The sequence below is a fragment of the Taeniopygia guttata genome, chromosome 19 (assembly GCF_048771995.1).
Source record: "Taeniopygia guttata chromosome 19, bTaeGut7.mat, whole genome shotgun sequence".
NCBI classification, from domain to species: domain Eukaryota; kingdom Metazoa; phylum Chordata; class Aves; order Passeriformes; family Estrildidae; genus Taeniopygia; species Taeniopygia guttata.
The window spans coordinates 3,900,047-3,925,752 of NC_133044.1; the positions used below are offsets into that span (position 1 = coordinate 3,900,047).

At 46.2% G+C, this 25,706-nt stretch overlaps 1 protein-coding gene across 3 annotated transcripts in view; it reads left to right on the top strand.

Annotated features, from left to right (window-relative positions):
- The window catches only part of SSH2 (slingshot protein phosphatase 2), a 90,131-nt gene that overhangs the window by 55,957 nt on the left and 8,468 nt on the right, over nt 1-25,706 (top strand). For all 3 annotated transcript variants that reach the window (XM_072916711.1, XM_030287773.4, XM_030287775.4), the window contains 11 exons: nt 1,610-1,713; nt 6,368-6,432; nt 10,882-11,003; nt 13,383-13,451; nt 14,213-14,278; nt 15,287-15,481; nt 17,251-17,344; nt 17,473-17,601; nt 19,690-19,736; nt 21,077-21,223; nt 21,813-22,013. In XM_072916711.1, the coding sequence (XP_072772812.1) occupies nt 6,394-6,432; nt 10,882-11,003; nt 13,383-13,451; nt 14,213-14,278; nt 15,287-15,481; nt 17,251-17,344; nt 17,473-17,601; nt 19,690-19,736; nt 21,077-21,223; nt 21,813-22,013 (1,109 nt within the window). In that variant the 5' untranslated portion in view covers nt 1,610-1,713; nt 6,368-6,393. The remainder of the gene's footprint in view (nt 1-1,609; nt 1,714-6,367; nt 6,433-10,881; nt 11,004-13,382; nt 13,452-14,212; nt 14,279-15,286; nt 15,482-17,250; nt 17,345-17,472; nt 17,602-19,689; nt 19,737-21,076; nt 21,224-21,812; nt 22,014-25,706) is intronic.

A 25,706-nucleotide genomic window follows, 5' to 3' on the forward strand; every position in this document is an offset into this window, starting at 1 on the left:
GTCAACAAAAGCTAGAAAGGCTCAGTCAAAATTTTTTATGTAAGAATGGTCTAAGGAAATATGTTCAGTGTGCCAAATGAACTTACTGTTTTTTGATTTTAGCTTTAATGTAAGTAGAGAACTCTCTGATCCATTTTAATTTAAGATGAATGATTTTGTCCTTTTCAAAATTCTGTTTTTATTGAAACAGCCAGAGTATGTTTGACATCTGGTTCAATTTTAGGAAGAAAGTTCTGGGAAAAACTTTGTCACTCAGGAGTGCTGAGGGTATGACAGCACAGTCTAAACATTGGGATGTGCTGCAACCTTGAGAAAAGTCTTTCTGACTCCGTGCATCTGCTTTTCTGGAGCTTGGAAAACTTCAGTTTTTTATATCCCTGGCAGCAAAATGGAGAGGTGCCCAGAAATGTGCTTCAGCTTAGGGGGAAATCCAACTTTAACACAAGCTTTTCCAATTATTTTACTTCTGAAAATGTAGTCAGAAAATCCTTTGCTAAAGCAGTCAGCCCCAAATAATACAGGGCTTTTTAGTCTATTAATTTCCCAGTCCTCATCCCTTAGAGGAAGGGAATAACTAACTAGGTTTGATGTTTGTTTAAGTGGAGAAAGGAATAAAAAAGTTCCTAACCTCTTGCTCATGACAAGAGTTGTCTTGAAGGACAAGCCAACGTCTTTTTCAAAGCATGGAACTGTTGGGATGCACAATGGCAGAGACTCTCCCATCCTGTCTTATCAAATTCATCAGCCATCCTGTTGACTAGACAATTGTTTCTGGCTTTCTTCAAAGCCTCTAGGACTGTCTTACCAATTCTGAGAAAAGAAGGAACCGTCAAGTATGCAACAGAATGGCTGCATTGCAGAACCTGGAGCATGTCTTGCTTTTTCCACAAACAACAGCATCTGCAATAAAAGGGCTGGAAGATGTGCTTAAAATACCAGCTGTTCCTCAGTACCTGAGACTTCTTTATTGCCCCTTTTTACAAACTTCTCTCCTAATGTGCCTTCAGAAGGGGCAAAATCGAGTGATGGCAAATTTCAACAGCATTGTAGTTTCTTGCTTTTGTGATTTATAGGTCTTTGAGAGTTAATCATCATGCAACTCACAGAGAGTAGCTTTATGATTTCTTAATCTTTTGTGTACACTAATTTTCTTTTGGCTAACTGCTGAAGGGAGACATTTGTTTCTGCAGGGCATCAGCTGTGTCTGAACCACAAAGCTCAGGGTTAACAGAGTCCATAATTACCCAGATGCGTGGGCTTGTTCTATTCATCACCATTTAGAAATGTGGATCTGTCATCTTGACTTTCAAATCGAAAATGTAGCCATAGGTTAATCCCCTCTGCCTGCTCAGGTTGCACCTCTGCAGGCAGAGTGGCACCAGCATATGTTCTGCTTTTCAGTGTTTCTCTGTGTTGTTATGCTTTGAATGTTTGCAGTACTTACATGGAGGGAAAAGTTCTTTACCAGCAGAACGATTTGGTCTAAATCACTTCATTGCAAAAGAACAGAGCTTGCTTTCAGTGCTTTTAACCTGTCTCGTTCATTCCTTTTTTCCTTTTTGAAGACCAGACACTTTTCCTCACTCCCTTTTTGGCTTTTCCCTTGCAGCATCAGCGAAAGCTTCCTCACTGTGAAAGGTGCAGCTCTCTTCCTGCCACGAGGAAATGGGTCATCCACTCCCCGGATCAGTCACAGGCGCAACAAACATGCAGGTAAGTGTGGTATCGATGGCTGGGGCTTGTCTGCTCCCTCTTGTTTCAGAGTCCACCTTTCTTGAGCTCATTCTCACCTGATGACACATGTTTGTCTGGCCCACCTGTTTATTAAAGCCTGACCTGCTTTCCTGTCAGCAGTCTCAATGCTGACAGGAAAGAAAGGTTTCAAAACTCACCTGTTCAAACAGGATCGTCAAATGAGTGACATTAGGGCAGCAGTCATGATGTGGTGGAGACTTGAGAATGAGTGCCCCCCAAAATGTCATCCCATAATTTCAGTATGAGAGAGGGAGGGGAGGATTGCCTTCCAAATCTTTGTGTGCTGCAGGGGGAAACCTGAGTTTGTGATACAGGGCAAGTAATGGTCCTTCCTAATCTGAAAGGAACCGGTTATGATGGAGGAAAAGGAGGAGGCTTACCTCCACGTGGGGATGAGAAAACCTCTGAGCAAAGTCAGTGTGACTTCTCAGAGGTGTCAGCAGAGTGAGTAATACAGAGTTGGTTATAATTCCACCTCCTTTATCTGTTGGAATTTGATTTGTGTTTTTGCTTTGACTCTCTTTGGACTCTCAAGGAAAGTTGCTCTGAATATCATAATTCAAATATTTCAGGGTAGGGTTTTTTTCACTGGCTATATGGTGCTTAATCACTGGCAGCAGATAGTGTGGGGATTTTTCCCTTCCATAAAGCAGGAAACAAAAATAAATTGAGACCTTCAGATGTTTGCACATGGGACAGAGATAGAAACAGCGACAGGAGTCAACGTGCTTTGCTAGAAGGTGACCAGGAAAAATGTGATTTGGTTTGGTTCCAGGTGTATATCCCTTTGTACTTTGACACCATCAGACTGTCATCCACCTCTGCATCTGTCAGAGTTATGTATGTGATGACTGGCCACCTCAAAATCTGTTTGCAAACATATTTATGGAAAAAGTTTAAGTCAGAAGACATTTAATTATATACTTCCACTCAAACATAGAACAAGCAGTACCCAAATTGCTTTGGTGAGATGCATTAATTACCAGTTGTCAAAAGAAAATGTTCTGAAACTTAAATTAAAGCTGGCCTTTCTGGTCGAGAATGAAGTGAAATGTCCTTTAGTGTGAAAGTAGAGTCAGCAGTCCTTAAAAAGTTTCTCTTGGCCTCTCTTGGCTTTTAATCTCTCCAAAGTCCATTGCTGAAGCCCAGGTCTCCCCCTGGCACTGCTGCTTTGGCTTTGTTTTGCTGAGGAAAGCCACAGATTTCCCTGCAGAACCTCTGCAAGGCAGCACAAACAGCTGTTGAGTCTCTCTGCTTGCCTCCTCTGCTCACTCCAGCTGATTTGCATGAGGTCTGGAGACCTTGGTGGAAAATAATTGCTTGTCTAATCGGCCCAGGGCTCTTGGAAGCCAGATTGCCAAGGAAGCAAATCCAGTGTGTTGTAATTGCTTATAGCAAGATGTTTGGTATTGCCGAGGCTGGCTTGCCTAAGGGATGGGATTTTTGTTCTTAGAAGACTTATTTTATTCCTGTCTCTTCAGTTTACAGGGTGAGATTTAATGAGGCATCAGTGCTCGTCCTTTCCTCAGTTTCCCTGTCTGTCAAGTCGTGGGAATGCTCTAGTGTTTTATTTATGGTGCTTGGAGGTTTCACTGAAGAGAGTACCTTGTCTGAGTGTGCACCAGATTTCTGTGAATTTTTCTAGTATCAGCAAACCAAGGCACCAGGGAATCAGTGTGTCACCTCCCTGAGCAAAACATCTGTGCCACCAGAATAAACACAGTGATGTGGAGAGTGTGGCTGGCACAGTGTGTGCAGCTGCCTCCTTTTGGGACACTGATAATCCTTGCTCAGCTTCCATCCCCACGCATGTCGTGACTTATCTCTGGCACACAAAATTAGAAGGGGGTAGGGAGCAGACAAAACTTTCCAGTTGGAATTGCTGCCTATAGATGCAATAGTATTTCAAGTGGCTCTGAGAGCATTTTCTAGGAAGGCTGACTGACCTTGCTGACCTACCTTTTTAATTCATCAGAGATGCTGGAATCCAGTGCAAAGAGTGAATGGGTAACAGGAAATAATTAATGCTCACGCCCATTTCTCTAATCACACCTCCATCAATGGGAATCATTGGCAGATTGACTAGATATGGTACCAGCTGTCCATATTCCTCTCCCTGGGTGGTCCTGTGCCACCTGGCAAACTTCTGTGGGATGGTGGGCTTGCTTTTCCACAACAAACAATGCCAGAGGAGGCCAGAAAGGGATGTAACTTCCCTGGGGCTTTTGCCATCTCTGGAATACTGTGAATCACTTTTCAGATCCCACCCTTGCCCGTGCTTTGCACCTTGCCTGCCAGCTCGAGGAAACAAAAGCATCTGCTCGGCGAAGGACAATGTGATAGGAAGCAGCAGCCCTGCCATGGCTGCCAGCAAAGCCAGCTCTTCACAGGACAGGATGTGATATCTTTGTGCTGATTCTGGCATGTTAAAGCCTTTCCTTTGGTTTTTCTTAATCCAGGAAGTTTACAAAATGCCTTGTGTGTTTGGGGCTGAAAACCCTGCAAGTTGATTAAAGCTGGCCAAGGAAGCAATCCTTTACTTTCCAGCTCTGGAGATCCCAAGGCTGGCAGAGCAACAGGGAGGAGTGTGGTAAACTTTCTGAGGATGAAGGATAATGGAGCTCCTTTCTGAGCCTTGCAGAAAGTGTTGTCATAGAAACTTCCTTTCTTTAAGTATTGAGATGAATCAATAGTCCAGGTGATTTTTATTTTTTTTTAACTCTGGAAACTTTGGATCTTAAGAGGTCCCTGAATTACTGGCAGCAATAAGTAGGAACTGCTGCGTTTTGGAGAGGGGAAAAAGCTGACGTGAAGCATCTCTCATTTCAGACTAAGACGTGTGGAAGCTTCATGAGTCAAACACTTGCTGAGATCTTCCAGGCTGTGGGCAGGAGGTGCAGGGGGACCTTTGCTTGTTGACTGACAGTTCTCAGCAATTCCCCCTGTGTTATTAGCTGGAACTTGCTGGAACTGAGCCGTGTTGTCAGGGTTTTGCACTGGTATTGACGTGGGGAGATCCTGTCATGGCACTCCTGGCAGAACAAGCACCTGATGGATGACTTGGCCTTCCTGAGTACCCTAGCTCCATAAATAATTTCTGTTTAGGGAGGCTCGTGCCAGCCACTCCTTGCTGGGAACAATGTCCATGGGCAGGAAGCAGCTTCAGGTGCTTGTCGCCGGTGATACTTGTGACTTCCCTGGCACTGCTGAGTGCCTCAGTTTTCCCACCCCCAGTTAAATTTGCATTCCCAGAGCACTGCGTCATTCTCCATATGCTGAAATGTTCAAGGAGGAAGGAAGAGGAGAGCAGGGATTGCAGTGTCCTGTGTAACCTACTCCATGCGAGGTTGTCTCTGTCCCATCCAGAGAGGGGCTGCACAGCCCTGCAGCCTTGCTCTTCCACCAGCTCTAAAAATCATTTGGAAACCAGGTACTCTCACTGGGCAGCCCTTCCTTTCTTCTCCTTTCCTTTTTTGGTATTTTTGGTATTTTGCTCCATGTCCAAGCTTTCCTTATTTCTGAGAGCCTTTGAAATAACATGGATTCTAGCACCACTGGTGAATCAGAAAGGGAGGTCAGGGGGATTAACCAGCCTTCCTAGAAGAGGTTCTTGTAGCTGATCCTGCTGAATATTTGCTCCTTGCAGTGCGGCCTAAACTCAGCTTCCTGGCTGTGGGGGAGTGGGAGAGGGTGGAAGAGTAAAGGCTTCTCTTCTTGCTGATCTATGCCACCCACCTGGCAGCCCTGCACTCTCCTTTGTGGGAATGCAGATTAATTTTCCATGTAATGATTGAAAAACCAGTCCCTTACTGGAGATGTTGCTGCTGGCCAGTACTCAGGGGGTGATGTTGGCTCTCTACATGCCAGCAGTAGTGCTGAGACGTCAGTGCAGCAGTGCTGACAGAAAATCATCTCACTTGTCTTTGAAATGCTTGATGTTTTAGGAACCTGTGACACTTGCCTCTTCTTAATAAGACTTAAAATCACAGTCGTGCACTAAATATAATTTTCCTTTTTTTTCCCTCAGCTTTATCAGGAAAGGTGTTACAAGTGTTTTCTAGGAAAAAATTATAGGTGTTTGATTTTTCAGGTGGCAGTTTTTAGATGCTTTTGGATGGGGTTGGTACACAACTATAGGTGGGCACATGCTGCTCTAAAGCAGGACTAAATCTCACTCCAAGGAGAGTATACTTTTTCCTGGGTAGTATTTCTGCACTGAGTAATAAGCTAGTGTAAAAGAAATGGCAAATTTCTGGCTTAGTGCACGTGGTAGAATGAGATGTTGAACCACAGGGTGGGGTCCATTTCTAACTAGGTTGACTTGTCTGTCAAATGAACAAAGAGTGCTGAAACACTGTTTATTTCTGTGAAAAAAGTACCAGAATTTAGCAGGAGAGAACATGGTAACACAAGAACAGGTGAGCACACGGAGCAAAGAGCAGCTGATTAAGAGATGACAAAACTCCATCTCTGAGCAGGTGGGAGTGACAGTGACGCCACTCCTGGTGACGTGTCAGGTTTCTCGGTGGACATTTGCTCTGGCTGGACAGCCAGGAACTTGCATGTGATTTAAAACTATTTTTGTGCATTCACCTTGCCCTCTTGCCCACAGGGGATCTCCAGCAGCACCTGCAGGCCATGTTCATCCTGCTCCGCCCAGAAGACAGCATCAGACTGGTAGGTTGGCTTTCTGCTTATCTCCTGTGAACCGATGCAAAGGTTAAGCAGCACTTGACAAATACACCTGTGTAGCTCAGGGAAGCAGTGGGGGATGTGTGTGTGTGTTGGAGTGGTTTTGTCAGCAGGTTTGGGGAGTCTTTGCAACCACAAAGGTAGGAAAGCAGCTAGTTGTGAAAGGCCTGCTTTGGTTGTTCAGTGAGACAAATTGTATGGCTAGAAGGTTGTCTTTGAACCACGTACTGAGTATCTGTGCTCCCAAAAATTATTGTAACAATTGTCAGAGAGGATGGGTAAATTATCATGGTGTCCTGTTTAAATCAAGTGTAGGTGACTTAGATGTGACCAGTGTGACTGAATCTGCCCTTCTGTGAGAGTTCAGTTGTGTTCCTCACCCTGCTGTCCTGACTTGTAGCCATGCACCTGCACTGAACCTTGGCCTTCTGCTTTCCTGGCCTGTTGCCTCCTATAATGATGTAAAATGAGGTATTGCTGCTCATAGCACTGATGCACAGTCCTGAAGAGCTCCAAAAGCCAAGTGTGAGCAGTGAGGAATTTGCCTGGGACATGTTGAAGTGCTCTGCAAGGCCAGGCATGACTGCAGTGAGTCTGCACCTTTCAGCACTCAGTAGCCTGAAGTTTGTTTCCCTTGTTTTCTTGGTGCATCTTAGCAACGTCTGCCCAAAGAAGGACTGCCAGTATCCCAAGTGTTATTCCAACACCTCTGGTTTTCTGAATCCTCCTGAGCTGTGCTGGATATGGGCTGATTGGATGAGTATAGCTAGGAAACAGCCAAGGTTACTATGGAATGCTTTAGCTTCCTGAATGACCACCAAAAATCATTTGCCATAAGCAAGCCAAAGGACCTGCTCCCCTAAATTTTGCCAGACACACCTTGCTGTCACTAAAACTTCAGTGAAAGTGATGGGAATGGGGGTTCTCAATGCTTTTCAGAATTTGAGCCAGGGTTAGAACATTGGAAACTATTGAACAAGGCATTGTTTAGCAGTATCACTGGCTACATTGTGTGATTTGGGACAAATTAGCCTTAACAGCTGAATAAGGACTTTGTGGGCTGAGACATAAACCCTTTTGTCCAGAGCTACATTTGGAATGCTGAAATCTTGCATGAGGTTAAGTTCGATAGTCTACTTGAATTTAATTGATTCTTGACGAACGAAGGGTGTGCAGGGCTGCAATGAACTCTCTCATAAAACAGCAGATACAAATGAGATTTGAAATATGAACAGTACTGAGAGAAATGCATTCTCTTCATTTTCTTGGCTGCTCTCATTCAGAGGGCCAGCTTCACAGCTCAGGGGGCAGCAGGGGAATCTAATCCTCTAAAAACCTAAACTTAAAATGTGGAACAACTCTTGTTTCTTGGAGCTGTTGGCAGAGGTTTTTAGCCTTCTGTGAGAGCAGGATTAGAGCCATGGTACCGGTGTTAGATCAGTAGGAAGGAGGAAAAGGAGTTAAGAATGCAAAGTGCTTGAACGTGTTCGTGTAGCTTAGCAGAGCTGGGAACTTGAAAGTTGGACAGACTTTTTTCGTCTTCAAATCATTTATCTCCATGAGAAATGTGTTCTTGTATGAAACACCTACTATCACAGAGCATGAAAGGTCAGTATGAACTTCTCGGAATGTGCTGTTCGTAAGGGCTGGTGAAATATCACATCATACTTCTGATGGTACAAGAATGCAGAAGATAAAGTTGGCTTGTGTTCAGGTGAGCCTAAAACTTAAGAAGAATGTGGCTGGCCCTGAAAGGACTACAGGGGATGACTTGTTTTGATCAGACTACAAAAAACCTTCCCAAACTGAGGAGAAAGCCAGCTCTGTATAGATGAGCTGCTTGAGAAAGAACTTTCCATCTCATCACAGTCCCTGAAGCCAGGCAATCCTCCCTAGAGTAACTGGGATTTCAAATATTTTCATTTAAAAGGCATCAGAGCACTTGGTGTGCTCCTGCTGGCAGGTAAGCATGTGAATTAGCACTTCATGGAAAGGTTAGAGCTTCGTTTGTGGTTTGATAGGCACATTGGGGCTCTAATAGTAACTTTTGAAGTTGGCTGGTTTACAATGTCAGTTCTGCTGTTCTAATACTCCAGTAAATTTAGCAAAACACATTGTCTGCCCAATCACGGTTCTTCACTTTGTGCTAAGGGTGTAAGTGTTGAACCTAGAGAGTCACACTAAGCCATGCCCTATTTCTCTTAACTGGCCTCTGAAAATCCCACCCTACCAGTGTGTAGTTATGTGACCTTTGTTCACTGTTTGCTTTGCCTTGTTCTAAAGGGTCTTGCATCAAGACTTCCCATTACTGCTGGCCAAATTGGTTTAGCAAAGTAAGTTAGATTTTGTTAATCCTCTTGCTGCTGGACTGTCCTCAGGAGAAGCAGAACAGAAACTCCTGTGTGGATGCCCCAGACATGGGGCAGCTGGGTCTGTCTGCTCCCATTTTAGGCAAGTCTGTGCTGATTGTTGAGGTTTGGTTCCCAATGTAGATAATTACTTTAATCACCGAGACTTTGGTGATTACTTGCTTTTCTAGGTTGAAGAGTGCCTTTCTGTTTTCCCACAAGTTAGTTCTAAAAACAACCTGGTTAGTTCTGGTTAGTTCTAGAAACAACCATCTTGGGGAGAATTTGCACCTTGAAGGACTTACTACTTTGATCCTCTGTGTTTCCAAAGGAATCCCAGTGACTCAAGAAGCAAGAAGGAAAATAAGGCTGGTTTTAGCATGACTTATCCTAAGGAGATGGGGTGGGGCACAGTCTCTGGCTGTACAGAGCACAGCTGTCTGCTGGCACCAGCATTTGGGTAGTTTCTGTTGGTCTTTGGTCCAACTGGGCAAGTCTGGAAGACTCTGTCAACACTGTCTCCTGCCTGCACTTGCTGTTACCCCATCACCAGAGCTGCTGCTCCCTGCAATGCCACTGGGAAGTTCTCCCTGCTGCGCTCAGCATTCCCTGCCACAGAGCTCTCTGCTGGCATGGTGAGCTCTGTTCAGCTGCCAGGCACTGGTTTAACCTTTGTAGACTCCACAACATGCTGTGGTCAAGATTTCCCAGATGGTGGACAGGAGAGCTCTGAGATGAGAGGGGGCTTCCTCTAAGCTTTTTAAGGATGATTGTTTTAACTGAGCCATGACCTCCTATGAGGGCCACCAAGAGGCATCTGCACAAGCAGTGGCTCGGGAGTTTGAGGAATTTGGGTTCAGTTTGTGGAGGATGTCAAACACTACTTCAGACTGCAGCCACTGGGTTGCAAGGAATTCAGGAACCAAGTCCTGTTGCAGCAGGCAGGGATCTGTCCACAGCACAGTGCAAGGCTGGGCTGGGATGGTTCCTTCTCCCCCTGTTTGCTCTTTGCAGGCCCTGCTCAAAGTTCAAGCAGCAGTTTAACAATATGGTAAACACTGAGGCCAGACAGAGTCTTGGGGTTGGATTGGGCCATCCAAAGTTAAGGTTTAGTATACAGAATTAAGACACTTCCTTTCTAGGGATGTCCTAGTTTCTTTGGTTGGGATCTTGTGACTAAAATAGCTGCAAACAGCTTGGAATTGAGTCCAAAAAGTGTTGCAAGTGAAGGCTGCTTGCTGCAAGTGTTGATAAGCAAAACTTTCGGTGCTGGGCTCCCTTCCCCAGGCTCATCATTTACCAGCAGTCTCTGCAAGGCTTCCTGGAGTCCCTTCAGGTCTGACACTCACAGTTTAAGTTCCACTGCTCCCTCAGTAGTATTTGATTTGGGGGATTTTGGGCTGAACACCAGTCCTCCTACAGCTCTTTTGGCACTGGGGTACAAGTGAATGTGGCAGCAGCAATGAGGCACGATGACTTTCACCTTTCCTGGGCAATCTGAACCCAGTGAAGGATACAGCTTAGTCATAGGGATATCTTTTCCTGCCAGGTGTAAGGCAGTACGATTGCTTCTGCACTGGGGAAGTTGCCAGAAGAATTCAAAGGGCCAGCAGGAAACCACGTATGAATTAGGTCCTGGTTGTCTGTCCAGCTGCCTGGGAAGCTGGTGCAAAGAGATTCATGGGAGCTGTTGTAGCACACAGTAGTTTAAAGGAGAGCTCTGGTTCTTGAGGCAAAGCCCTATGAAGGTGAAGGTTCAACACCCATCTGTGTCACTGATGGTCCACAAAGCTCCCTGGGCTGGGACCAGTCAGAGAGCTCCAGGTTGTTCAAAATCAGCCTTGGTGGGACAGAGCAGGGCCTGCAGCCAGATGTGCAGAGTGCACCAGGACTGTGCCAGCTGTTGAGGAGGGCACTGTGTGGGAGAAAAGCACTTCTTACCCAGCTGGGGAGTGTGGGACATCCCTGCCAGTCCAGACTGCATCACTGCTTCTGCGCCTGTCACTCAGCATGAAAAAGTGGCCTGAAGGTAATAATGTGTGTTTTGCTGACTGCACTGCTGATCTCTTCCCCTTCTTTTCTTCAGGCTGTAAGACTGGAAAGTACCTACCAGAACCGCACGAGATACATGGTGGTGGTGTCCACCAATGGCAGACAAGACACGGAGGAGAGCATCGTCCTAGGAATGGATTTCTCTTCCAATGACAGGTACTCAGAGTGTCCAGATGGGGAAGTCTTTGTGCTCACCCCCACACAAGTTAACTGTAGAAATCCCTGTTTGGTGTCCTGTGTTTTCTGGGTATAGGCTGCTTCAGCTTTTCTAGCCTAACATTTTTCTTGAGCTCTAGAATTGCCTTTTTTTATTTCTTAAGAGGAGGTGGTAAATGTGAAGGCAACAGTGCAGGTCAGCATTTTCCTCATTCCTCCAAGCATCAGGCTGCTGTGAGGATGTTCAGTGCCTCTGAATGGTAAGGTCCCCAAGCTCTGCATCTGCACACCAGAGACAGGGACAATCTTCATGCAAAGAAAGAAAAAGCTACAATTAGAGGAGCTGGACCTCAGCATTCAGGAGAACAGGTAATAAGAAAGGGACTGTCAGGCAGTCCCTTGCCAAGGTCATGGCACAAAGGCCTGATGGCAGTGTCAGGGTTGGTGATGGCAGATCTTGCACACCATGTGCTGTCCCCAGGCAGCAGTGTGTCATCAGGGTTTAGTGCTTCTGCTTCATTCATTTAAATTCCTGCTGACCTTTCCACAAGGCTGCAGACTGTGGCTGGGAAGCAGCTTTTACTGCTGGAGGGCTGTAAGCCAGGTGACAGCAGCCCAGCAGCTTCAGGGGCAGAAGCTTCACGTTTAGAAGGGGACAGTGGGCACTTTGCAGAGGACATGGAGGCACATGACTCTCTTAAAGAGAGTTTTAAGTAAATCTTGGCCTCTGTTGGAGGACAGTCAGCTGGATATTCCATTTTGGAAGGTTTCATATTCATGCTTACTTCCAGCACAGCTGCTACAAGAATAAGTCTTGTTTTTGACAGTAGTTGAAATAAATTCCAGGTAATTAGTAGAATCACTAGAAAATATTTTTGAACTATTTGGCTAAGAAATTGCCTTCCAAATATTGCCTGCTGGTCACAACAGCCACCATGCTTGGTTTGGATGCTGAACTTGGGTGATGCCTACTAAAATGGGGGACCAGCTTAATGCTGCCCCTGGCTCCTGTCTCTGCACATGTGTGCACAGCTGTGATTTAGAGATGCTCTTGCCTTGGGGCAGGAATAACTTGTCCTTGCACAGGTTGCTGTGAGCTTGGAACTCGCTGTTAGCTGTGATATACCAGTGCAGCCACCTTTGATAGCTGAGAGCTCACTGGTATTCAGTCTCTTATAACATGGCAGGGTCGTTTTAGCTTTCTGCTGGAGTTCCTGGGGTTCTGGATGGTCACTGTGATCTGCCCTCCCCGAGCCCACTCGGTATTTATAACTCCATGTAGACTTGTTGCTATGGTCTCTGATAAGCGCTCGCTGAACAGGATCACTAAAAATACCCCGGCCACCTTGGGAAGCCTTTTAAAAACACATCTTTCCATGAGCTCATCTCGTGTTGTCAACAGAAATAGCTGCATGCTGCAGTGTCTCCTGGTGCTGGGCACCAGGCATGTGCATTTCCAGGGCTCCCTGTCTGACCCTCCAAAGCCTGGTCTCTCCCTCTTCCCACTCTTCTCTTAGGCTGGAGACTGGCAGGTGTGCTGGAACTGGTGGAAATCTGGGAGCACCTGGTGCAAAGCATAAGAGCAGGAGGCTGCTGAATTCAGTTCTTCAAAATGCTGCTTTGATTATGGGGCAGTTTTGCAGCTTTATGAGATTCAGCTCTTTTCATTTAACGACATGGGGGAGGTTGTGTTGAGTTCCCCTGCCTTTTTTCCATCACTTGGTTTCTGCTTTTAACTTGGCTTTTTGCTCAGCCTTACAGAAAACTTGGGGGACTGTGAGGACAAAGAGAGCAAAGCAGCTGAGAGAGGAGTGGGATTGCCAGGAGGTGTCTGTGTGGGATGACTCTTGTGCTCATTCTTGAGGGCAGAGAAGGGTCAGGAGGCAGCCACAGGTGATAGGCTGAGATTGCCAACTTGCCATGCTGCCAGTCATCCTACTATTGCACTGCTCTGCTCCCAGTCCCCAGCAGCTGTGGCTGAGGGACAAACAAGAAAATAAAGCTGTGGATTGCAAAATCAGAGCTAGAACCAAACCTCTTGAGCCTGAGAGGGATTAATCTGTAAAGAAATCCTTGAGCTGACCAAAGACTGTGAGCCCCCTCTTACCTTCTGCACAAAGTTCAGTGGTTTTGGAACCTGTTTGCTCTTCTGGGTGTGTTAACCCTTCAAGCTTGCTTGAAAGAATAGTGCTATGCCCTGAATCTGGTGAGTGATCCTTGCTAGGGCCCTGTAGAATAAAACTGGCCCTGTTTTTCTCTGAAGCAACAGTGGAATTTTTCTTTTTCCTAATGAATACAAAATGGGCAACTATTTGCAAGAAATTAGAATAATAACATGATGCTGTAGTAGATAGACTGACTTTCTCTTTCTCACTGCAGTAGCACTTGTACCATGGGCTTGGTGCTGCCACTCTGGAGTGACACCTTGATCCACCTGGATGGGGATGGGTGAGTACCATTTGTGTGTTCTGTGTTAATAGAACTTAGAGCAAGGTGTATGGGGAAGGATTCCAGTGCTTGCAGAGCCCTCACAGGTCCAGCAGCCCTCCTCTGCTGACCTGTATCGGGTTAGTAGGCTCAAAGGCCCTCCATCACAGTGCTTGTGGCAGGGAACACCAGTAATTGACTTATCTGTGAATAAACACGCTCTGAGACGGTGGCTTATGTGTGTGTTTAAGCTGGAGTAAAGGAGCTTTTGCTGGAGAGTGGGTGTGTAGTGAAAGCTCCTTAAAGGGATCCTATTATGTGTTCCTCCATCATGCTTGCAGCAGGCAGCACTCAGCCCAACATAAAGCAAGAATGATGTTTCTCTGCCAAATAGACACCTGACTTGCAGACTCCTCTTTGTGCCAGTTACTCAGGTTGTCCAGTGCAGTGCATGGAATGACTTTTCTTTCCTTGGTAGCTGCCCCAGGATCTCTTTAGCTGAACTCTGTTGCTCCCAGCTGTGGCACTGAATTTGTGTTGCCAAGGTAAAACAGCACAGCCCAGCACTGTCCCACTGTCTTAGTTTCATTCCCAAGCAGCAGCTGCTTAAAGAAGTTATCTTAGAGCTTTTAGTGTGCTATTTTGATCTGTTTGCTAGCTGAACTCAGCAGTGTGTGCATAGGGCTAGACCTTTGCTGTTCTAATGTGCTAAGACTATCAGTTATTAACTAAAAAGTGACTTTTGGGAGACGTTTTTACTGTGCCTTTTTTCTTCTCACCAGAGGGTTCAGCGTATCAACAGATAACAGGGTGCACATATTCAAGCCCGTGTCTGTACAGGCAATGTGGTAAGTACTTACTACAAGCTGTCCCAGTGATGCATTTTCCAGGTGTTTTGGCTGCTTAAGCTCTTAAAACCCAGGTGCTGCTTTATGTTACTGTGATCTTGAGACCTACTTGAGCAGCCAAAAGTCTCCTTCAGAGACAGGGAAGGAAGTTTGGTACCAAAGGAAAAAAGACATAAGTGCTGGTGTACAGCAGCTTTGTCTCAGCTGAGGGCAGGAAGGAATAGGGTAATTTTCCTTGCAAAAGACTGCTGCTTGAGCCCAGAGTCACATTGCTTTGAGTATATGTTTAAAATATTTTGAGATATGTTCATTGTGATAGAGGAAAAAGAAGCTGCTTGCATTTTTCTTTCCTTTTAGGGTCGTTCATGTAGTGATCATGAAAGTATTTCTGGCTTGAGCTTCTTTGCATTGCAAAAATACATTGCCTGTCAGCGATGCTGCTGTCACCCCAGTGATTTTGACCTGGATCCTTCTGATCCCAGTCAAAGATTTTAAATAAGCTAAAAATAGGAGAGGGGGATTTGTTTCCCAGCAGCAGCTGAAGAAACTTCTGACATCCCTCGTGCAGTGAGAGAGGGCAGATACCTAAACATCTCAGTGCAGCCCTTGGCTGTGCATGTCTGATTCCTGGGTGTCCCTGCCCCGCACACAGGACAGCTGATGGCACAGTAGGAGCTGTCAGCACCCTGTCTTGGACACAAACTCTATGCATCTTATTTAGGGCTTGAGTATTTGTAGCAGATTTTGGAGCCAGAGACACGGGTCTGCCCTCTGAATTGTGGGCACCTTCACTGCTATCCAGGTTTCTTTTGGCATGCTCTAATTAAGACATGCAAGCTTTGGCAGCATGTGGGAATCCACAGCCTTGCAGGACAGCCTCGTGCACAGTGCCAGGGGTTTGTACCAACTGATGGGACATGAGCAGCATCCTGGACTTGGCTGCTGCTTAGTGCTTGATACCAGCCTGAGGAGGAAATGATAAACCTACAAATGTTGTTCCCTTGCTAGGTCTGCTCTGCAGAGCTTGCATAAGGCTTGTGAAGTGGCACGGAGCAACAACTACTATCCAGGGAGCCTCTTCCTCACGTGGGTCAGTTACTATGAGAGCCACATCAACTCGGACCAGTCGTCGGTCAACGAGTGGAATGCCATGCAAGATGTCCAGTCCCACCGGCCCGACTCGCCCGCCCTCTTCACAGATGTGTAAGTTGGGCTGGCTCTGCTGAGCCACTGTTTGACTGTTCCCAAATGAGGAGAGAGTTTCCACAAGAGATTGCTCTTAATTAGGTGTTAATGAGGAGAGGCTTTCTGTTCCATGTAATAAGTGGACTCACGGTTAGGTAAACACCAGCACTGGAAGTTTAGCCCTCCTGGGGCTCCCTTGCATCTTTTCCAGCATGTTTTCAGTTTAGTTGTTTACCTTGAGCTTTGCTTGCAGACCTTTGCTTCTGCAAGGTAAGTCCCATATTACTGGTGAGAGAGGTGTGGTGTGTCTCAACCTTGTCTCTGCTGGTTTTGTCCTCTTGTTCCAGGCCTGGAAGGAACAGGTTTCTCTGGACTTTGTTCTTACACTGGCACGTGTCTGAGCACATGTTTAGGCTAACATGGTCTTTTTATCCTTACTCAATTAATTTTGCTGTAAAATGAAGTGTTTATGTATGGACTTCTGAGCCTGTTCCTCATCTCATCCATCTGAAACACCTAAGAATGGGGGCAAAGAGCAGTGCAGGTTTTTGTCATTCTGAGGAGCTTAGCAAGTGTGGAACAGGACAGTGTGTAGGTTCCAAGATGCCTCCAGCTAAATGCTTGGGTATCAGGTGATAGATGGTCCAAAACAGTGGCTGAGGTAAATGGGTAGACAATTCAGAAAGGCAAAATTTATAGGCTGTATCAACATTCAAGGTTTACTACCTCTGTCTTGTAACTGCTGGTGGTACTGATACCATATAACCTGAAAGGTAGTCTGTGACCAGATGTGGTGCCAATGTGAGGGTTTTCACATGCCCATTTTGTAATTACTTCACTGGTCCAGCTACTTTCCCAGAATAATAGTGCCTTTGGTTGATTTATGCTCCCAGATATTTCCTGTTGCTGGAGTCTAGTGAGTGAATAATGATTCTAAGCAGTTGCTCAGCTGTGAACAAGTCTTCACACTTGATTGTTTTTTAATGTAAAAGGCGGGTGGCTGAAAAGTTTTGGCAGGCTGACAGATTAATATTTTATTGTAGCTTTTCATATATAAATTTTATCTAACCCACCCTTTCCCTGGTGGCACCTTGAAATTGAATGATTTCCTTGGGACACTTGAACAGCATTCTCTTAATGGAATCCTGAAATAATGCATAAGTTTAAAAGAACCAGGAACTTCCATGATTTTTATTTGTGAACCACCAGTTGAACACTTGTCCATGCCCTCTCCAACCTGGCAGCCTTCCGGAGAAAGGGAAAGGTGGTTGGGAGATGTCACTGCTGGGTCCCTTCTAAAGATGCTGGGTGAGCCAGCTCCATGCTGCTGCTCTGCTGCAGCTTCCCCTGGTGTTACTCAGGCTATTTTTGCAGCTGGTGATAAGGCCCCTGGCAGCAGAGGCGGAAGGAATGCAGAGGCTTAGCTGCCCTCGTCTCTCCATGTAAGGAGTTTTGGAGCTGTTACCTTTCCAAGAAAGGTAGGGAGAGGCTTAGATATTGCTCCAGAGGGTATAATGCAGCCTTCCCAATTTAAATTTTACCAAATACCAGGGGTTCTCTGGATGACTACAATGGATTAGGAGCATTCAGTTGGTGGCTTTCATATACAACTGTGAATCTAAACTGGTCTTTACTGTCACCTGAATTCCCTCCAGCTGAGGACATGCCTGGGGGAAGTAGTGTGAGATTCTGAGACTCTACAGGGTATGCAGTCTATACCTATTTTAAAAGTGTCATGAATCCAGTTTGTTTTCCCTCCCAGTGACTCTGTTCCTTCTTTCTGACAGCCCAACTGAGCGGGAACGCACGGAACGGCTGATTAAGACCAAACTAAGGGAGATCATGATGCAGAAAGATTTGGAGAACATCACCTCAAAAGAGGTGAGTGGTGAGGGTGCAGCACTGGGAAATGCTGTTGTGCAGGCTAAAGAGCTCTGTGCTTCATGCTGTGAAGAAAGGCCAGAACAAAAGCTTCACATGACTTCCCTGTGTCCCTCCCACCCATGCAGATACGCACGGAGCTGGAGATGCAGATGGTGTGTAACCTGCGGGAGTTCAAAGAATTCATTGACAATGAAATGATAGTGATCCTCGGGCAGATGGACAGCCCCACACAGATATTTGATCATGTCTTTTTGGTGAGTCTAACAGTCAATGCAAAAGTCAACACTCCTAACACTTTTCACTATGGGTTGGTTGACACAGGGACCTCTGGAGGAAATTAAAGGAATTCTGAAGGAAAGGTTGGTTGATCCTGGGATCACATACTCTTAAGCAAGACAGTAATGAACAAGGGCAGCTTGGCTTTTTGGCTGTACTAAACTTTGCCACGTAGCACCAAGCTGTAGACCCTGTTACCTAGAGGATGGAAGGGACAAGGTCTTAATTCTGACAGTTTCTCAGGGCTGTTTCCATTGATATAAGACCAGTTTTGTGGCTTTAACTGTCCAGGGTACCCACATGCCAAGTTCTTGTGTTTGGGGAAGACACAACATAGCAAAGAAGGAGGGGAGCTGTGTGACATCATGTGGAATGACTCTTTTAACATGGAAAGCTCTGAGTTCGTGTGATCCAGGAGGAACAGAGTAACGTAACAAAGAATCCTGGAGATAAGTGACTTAAGGAAACATCAACATTTTGCTGTTTAATGTTTTGCTTGCTTAGTTGCTGCTGGGGCCTGTCTTAATTATTGCAGCTCCTTCTGGTGAGTCAGCGCTCCGCTGGATTTCCCAGCCCCGGAGCCACGGACACAGGTTTGGTTGGGCTGTCTAGCCTGTGAGGTTGGCTCAGCTTTAAACAAAGCTGTTCCTCTTGGACCAGCTGGTCTTTCCAAATGGAGAGGGCCTCTCCCAGTCTCCAGCTCAGAAGGGATGGTCCCTGTTAATGTGAGCACTCCCAGGATATCATGTTGGGGTAGAGCCAGGAAACTTGGAAGTACCTACGATGTAATGGATTTTTTTTTTTTTTGTAGACTATATGTTATAAGGAGAGAGAGGGACCTGTTACAGGCTTATGGTGCTGGCCAAAAGCTGTTAGAGGCAGCTGGATGCACTGCAGGGCTTGGAGTCTTGGCTCTGAGTGCATTTAATGGGGAGAAAACCTTTCAAACAAGGCTTGCAGGCAGCGCTAAGAAGAGCTGTGGTTAATGTGTGGAATAAAAGTGTTTGCAGAGCAGCTGCTGTGGTGAGGAGCAGTGCTGCTGGGGTTGAGCACCAGAGGAGCATGTGTGCTGCAAGGCAGGGTTGTGTGGTGAGGGCTCAAAGGGGCAAGGAGCTGTTTCCTTCCAGGTGGAGGCAAGAGCCCTGTGGGATCCCCATTTAAGGAGTGCTAAAAGAACTAAGCAGGAAATAAGAGAACTGATGATGTTGGTAATTGTGGATCAAAGGACAGGAGAAAAGGCTTTCACCCCTGCAGCATTGTTCTCCCTACCTGTGGGAACTGATGGTTCCCAGGCCTGAATTCAATTGTTCTTCCTTGACTGGAAGAGACAGCATTAAACTGAGTCTGGACCTTGGTAAATGCAATCAATCATCTTCATCTGGATCATCTTTCCATTTGGGAACCATTTTAGGGCAGGGAAGCAGAGAGCTTGTACACCTTAAATTTTGAAGGAAGCCTTTGAGTAGTTTTGTCCTCAGTCAGGTTTGTCTTTGAGCAGGAAGCAAGCAGCTTGGAGGCCCTGTGTGTGCTGCAGAGGAGAGGGTTACCTAGCTGGGGTTGGTTAAGTGTCTTCATTTCTCTGCTCAGGCAGGCTTTGAACATGGGGAGAAGAGGTGTAACCCAAGTGAGCTTAGGTGTTGCTGCCTTTGATGTTTGAGATGGGTGTTTCATGTATAAACAGCATCTGGATGGTTCTTAAATGCAGGCAGATTCTCCTCTGTGGGGCAGAACTGGCAGCAGCCTCCAGGGAAAGGGTGGAGTGGTCCTGTCTTGCTGAGGTTGATTTGTCAGCAGTTTGCAGGAAGTGCCAACACACAGTGCTGGGCTCTTGCTGGTAGAGCTGCTTCTTGTTTCAGAAGGGATCTGGTTAATGGGGTGAGAGAAGGTGCTGAGCATCAGTCATGGTTACGCCTTGTGTACCCCTGTGCTCAAAGGACACCCAGCTCTCCAGCCCTTGGCTGGTCAGCTTCCTCCTCTGGTTCACTGGTGATTATCCTTCCCTCCAGCAGTTGCCTGGCCATGCCTTCCTTCTGCCTGATGTGTCCCTTTGCATGTTTTCCCTGCAGGGCTCAGAATGGAATGCCTCCAATTTGGAAGATTTGCAGAACAGAGGGTGAGTAGCTTCAGGCCATCAGCTTAAAAGCAAAAGCCTGGCCACACTTTTCTATGCAACAAACTATTCCATACCTGCTGTGTTACCTGAGTCTTATTTAAGGGATTGCAGATCCAAACAAGCTCTTGCTTCCTCCAAACTCCTTGTCCCACAAACAGGCACCTTAAAGTAAAAGAATCCTACCCTGACCTTGACTAATGTCCCCAAGGCAAACAGAGGAAGGCAGCAAGCTCATAGCTATAAGTAGTAAAAAGCTGCAATTACTGAACTGGATGCTGCATAGTTGGCTCTGTGCCCTCGGCCCCAACCCATAGTTCTGGACTGATTACAGAGGCACTTCAGACCTCCAGGCTGTGCAGGAAGGAAAATGTGGAGAAGAGCATTTGTTCCTCTGAGTGGGGCCCAGTAGGAAATAAAATCCTGTAGGAGCACCACCAATGGGTTCCTCTGTTTCCTGCCCTTTCTACTTTTCAAGTTTAGATTGTCCTTTCTCTAGGCCAGGTGGTTATAAGCACCAAGATCGTGCAATTAAATAATTATTCATAGGTTTGGTTTATTTGTGCCAAACCAGTGGAAAAAAACTAATCATGCACCTCAGAAATTCAGCCTGGCAAAATTGACTCTTCCTGGTGAGCTCAGGGTTTGCTGTGATTTCTTGAGTCCGATAGGTCCTAGTTGATTGGCAGTGATCTCATACCTGCTTGGAAAAAGGGATGTCACTTCTTGCAGTTCCCTTGTTCTGCCTGATATCCCAGCATGAGTGCATTTCATAAGCATCTTGCAAGTAACCCTCAGGGCTAAAAATACTGAGTGCTGTGTACATAAATACCACACACTTTCTCTAGCCATTTCCTTTCCAGAAAATTTAGGGATAAGAAATAAATCCTCCCCAGTGGCTCATTGTCTGTTACATCTCTCTGTAGTTGTTTTATGTGTTTGTTTAGCTCTGGTGTTACTGGGAGGCTTAGTCTTCCATCTTTTGTGGTTTTGGTGCAGCAGGAGGAGAGATTCACAAAGGGGCTTGGAGAAGGTGTGCAAACACTAATTGCAGGAGCTCTTGTGGCACAAGAGTTGCTGACATGTAGAGGTGGTGGGCAGTGTGACCTGACGTTGTGCAGAGGAAGTTTCTATCCATAGATCTCTGTTATCAGGCTCTAAACTGCCCAGCAGAACCTATTGTCTGTGTTAGCTGCCGCTCCCTTGCATTAATTCCTGGTTTCCCAGGAATTTTGTTCAAGAGTGCATTTCCAAATACCCTTGGCAAAGCAAGGCAAGGCTGCAGTGTAGCAGTGGGACACCTCTCTGAACTGGCTGTGTTTCTCTGTGCTGTTCCCATGCAGGGTACGGTACATTTTGAATGTGACTCGAGAAATAGATAATTTCTTCCCTGGGCTCTTCGAATACCACAATATCCGGGTTTATGATGAAGAAGCTACAGATCTTCTGGCATACTGGAATGATACCTACAAATTCATCTCCAAGGCAAAGTAAGTCTTTTCAGAAAACATAACACACACTTTTAGAAGACAAATACTAAGCATTTTGTTTTCCTGCTGATTTTCTTAACTGCTTTTCCTCCTTGCCTACCTAGCATCACAGCATTTTCATGTTGTGATTTGCAGTAGAAGAGCATCTCTGTGCTAGAGGCTGCCCTGAACTGCTTAATATCTTTCTGGGATGTGTTTCGAAATTGTGACGCTACATTTGTGGTACAGGTTCTCTTTTCACTTGGAATATGGCTGGATGCCAGTGGGCCATTTGGGCTGAGCTCAAGGGTGCCACACTAGTCTTCAGAGGTTTTCCTGTATCTCTGTGTTTTTCCACTTTGCAATAACAGCTTCAGAAGAGCTGTTGTAACAAAATCTCTTAGGAATATTAATAAGACCTTGTTCTTCAGTTTCTTTGTGTGTCTTGCTCCAGTTTGTAAATTGGATTATCAGATCACATTCCAGACTCCAGCTGTGGCCACAGTGTTGAAAATATGTTTGATAATTCTCTGGTAAAGAAGTTGCTGTTTTCTTAAGCTTGTCAGATGTTTTCTATTTAGTGATCCTCTTATTCTTTCTCCCACTTCAGGAAAAATGGTTCTAAGTGCCTGGTGCACTGCAAGATGGGAGTGAGCCGCTCAGCATCCACGGTGATTGCCTATGCCATGAAGGAATACGGCTGGAACCTGGACAGGGCTTACGACTACGTGAAGGAGCGGCGCACAGTCACCAAACCCAACCCCAGCTTCATGCGGCAGCTGGAGGAGTACCAGGGGATCCTGCTGGCCAGGTGAGTGGAAGGATTGATCCTGATTATCCCTGTTGAGGTGAACACTCCAGTGGTTGACTCCATTCTTTTAGTCAGAGCTTGTCTCTGTGTTGCACTGAGCTTGCTCTGTGTTGTGCAGGCTCGGGTTCTTAGGAGAGGTTGCACTCTGTTTTCAGGATTAGCTCAGCCTGGGAAAATGGGTGTAACCAGGAGCTGTCAGGGAGCTGTTTCACTTCTAGGATGTTTGGTTTTTGGAAAGTAGCATCCCATGAAGTGTTATCTGAGTGCAGCATTCAGAGCTCTGCAGGCTCCAGCAGAGATAAATGATGTCCCTGTAGCTTGTAACATCACTTGGCAGGGAACTCGCTTTGTCTCCTCACAGTTCCCTGTTGAACATGCCCCTCCTCAGCAGCTGGTCTGGTTTTATTTAGATCCCTTTGGTAAGTGTTGGTGTGAGGGGAGGGGACAGGATGTTCTGTGCATTGCAACAGTGGTGTTTATTCCTGCCTGGAGTCCTGAGGCTGGTCTGGAGCTGGGCCTGGGTATGGGCAAGTGTGTTGTAATCCCAAGCCAATCACCTCACTAACAAAAAGACATAAATATTGCATGTTTCTAGGCTGTGTTAAGCAATGTCTTCACATGATCAGCAGGAAGGAGCTAGTGATACTGTTTTGCCAGGTTATGGTATTTTGTTTGGAATCCTGGTGTGCTTTGCCTGGGAGCAGATCTGCAGCAAACAGTTACCCAATCTGAGCCTCCTGCCACAGGAGGTGGATCTTAGCAGGTTTGGACCAAAGTAAATAGTAAATTTCAAAGCTTTTTGGTGCAATTGGGAGATGCCTGCTTTTTGTAAAATCATTTAGATTGGAAAACAGCTTTAAGGACGAGTCCAGACATTGTTTTATATACTGTCATTTACAGCAGCTCTGTCACTCCTGTAGTGCCTTTAGGGCACACTTCTTACCTCTGTGCCCTGCTGGATTCTGTCTCTTCATGTCCTATCCACTTGCAAAGACTTCCATTCCCTTTCATTGTACTAACTTTTTCTTCCTCCTTTCCTCTCCACCTGTTTCCAGCAGCTTGACTGTATTTGCTGCTGGGCCAGGCCTGAATTCTCAATTTTTACACCAAACCCTTGGTCTGAGCTCCCTTGTCACTGGGGTGTGCTTCCTCTTTCCCTCTCTGCACAAGTAAACAACCTCAGGGCTCCTCCCAACTTATTCCCTGACCAGGTGCACCCACAAGTTCTTCATCCACCAGCTCTTCCCATCCTTCCTCTCCCTTGCTCCCCAAACCCTGCCTGCCATAGTGACCCTTTTTCTTTCTAAAAAGCAGCCAAGTAGTATTGAGTCTCAGGACAGATCACATGGAATAGACAATTTTAAAAAATAGTGCCCTGCTGGACTGAAACCCTTTAAAACAGACACCACACCTGCCTTGGGTGCCTCATGTGACACCAAACATGCAGCTGGCACCAGTTAGTAAAGGTCAGTGCTTAACTCTGGGCCAGAGATGACCTGACCAGTGTACTGTGCATTGAGCAGACTGGGAAATTAGATCATATTGGTGTAGGTTGGATGGAGAAAAATAAGTTTTTTATGTGTGAAAAACGCACCAACAGGTTGGTGAATACCTGTGAGGAGCTCTGGTGTGGGAGCAGCTGGTGTCTTGCATCTTCCAGCCCTGAGCCTGGCAGTTGGTTTGGGTAATCTGCCAGTCTGGTAGCTGGTGACATGCCTGCAAAGCCACCCTGTACAAACATTTTGGTTAAGGATTATTTTTCCCTGTCTTTTAGTAATTTATTTTTTGGAGGTATATCTTTCCTGCTGCCACCATTTATAGCATGTGGCCTCCCTTCCACTGAAGCCCTACCCTGCACAATGGCACAAACAGGATTACTTGTGAGGCTTTAAAAAATGCAAGAGCACTGTGTTACATCTGTGTAGGATGAAAATGCCTGCATAAAGGAAGCTTCACTGAAGCAAGGAATGGCCCCTCTATGCTGCAGAAACTGTCCTTTATCCACTTCCTCTCTCAGCTGCAAACTGCTTTTTTGTCCTCTTTCTTTGTGTTATTTAGCTTTGCCCTCTGGCTTAATTGTTTATTGCTGCAGGACAGGTAAAAAAAACAAAAACAAAAACAACAAAAAAAAAAACCCAACAGATTGACACTCATGTGACTGCTCCAATTTCAGGGGGAAGATATGTGAGGGCAGCCATGTGCTCGCACTATCCAGTTACGGTTTTGTGCTGGGGTTATAGCAACTGGGATATGTTTTCCAGCTGTAAAATGAAAACCCCCTGTCTGCTTTTAGTCACAACAACAAGTGTGTTTTGCTCTTTGGGACTGTCATACTTCCTGGGGTTAGTTAAACTGTCCCCTCCCTCTGTTGATAAACACAGCAAGGCTGAGCCAGGCCTGTTTCTGTTATTAGTTATAGATAAGTTACAGGAAACCAATGTTTGGGATCTCCTGTGCCTTGTGCAGCTTGTGAATCAACAGCATTTTTATACCCAAGCCTGGAGAGCTGGTGAGAGGTGTGGAGGGCTCCTGGTCCAAAGCTGGTGTGGGTACAAGCACCAGGAATGTTGTCCAGGAAGGCCAAGAGGTGACTGTGGGCTCTGGGAAGGGAACTTCCAATATCAAAGGTGCAGCAGAGAGCTGGATTTGAGCACTGAAGTGCCCTCAGAAAACACCAGCAGCTCCCCAGGTTCTATGAGCAGAGATGTCAGATGACATTCCGTACAGAGCTGAAGCAAGAACCTGCCTCAGGGACAAGCCTGTTCCTGCTGCCAGTGTCAAACTGCTCCAAAACCACTGGAGATGGAGCATGTGCAGCCCAGGACCGTGTCTTTGGCCTCTGACCATGACCCTCCTCTCCTGTGACAGGACCTGATTCTGCCCTGTGTCACACGAGAAGGTTGTCACTGATTATAGGGTTGGAAAGCTAAATCTGCCATGGATTATTTTCCTTAGCTGTTGGGTACCCACAACTGAACTGGCACATGGTAATTAGCTCAGTACCATCTGTTAATTAACTTACCATGGCCACTGGATGTATCTGGGAGCGCCTGCTCATGCTAGCAAGCGACTGAAGGGTTTTTGCAAGATCTGCAGCTCCAAGGAGGTTTCTGTGGTTTCTGTGTTCCTCCTAGGGGCAATGGGTGGAAACACATCCCTGTGGCCGTGGCCACTCAGCAAACCCTGGCAGCCTGGGCTAGCTCTGACATTTCATGGCAAGAAGTTGCCTGCAGTGCTCTCTGTAAGCCCAGGTGCATGGGTTGGGGTTTTTGGCAGGTGAAGCTGAGGAAGGTGATGCAATGCCACTGGCAGTTATTTGGCCTTTTGATGGCTCAGACTTTCCTAAAGGGGCTTTCCAGGAGCTGGAGGAGTTCTGAGCTTCCTTCCTGTGGAAGGTGGGTGGTAATGTGGGCTGTGTGTTTACTGTTGAGGAAGTCTTTGTGTGTTTTTGCACACACCCACCTCTGCTCATCCCACTCTATCCCTCAGTTACAAGAGCCAGTTATTGATAACTGAAGCTATTTCAGAGAAGGAACCACGAGGGAAATTGGACTTTATTCAGTGTCTACCACCTGCTTATGTCCAGCACAAGGGGTTCTCTCTCTTCTGGTCACCACTCACCTGCTAGCAAATGGAAAAGTGCTGGCTGAGAAAGGAGGACCAAATTCTGCAGTCAATTAAACATTGCATTTG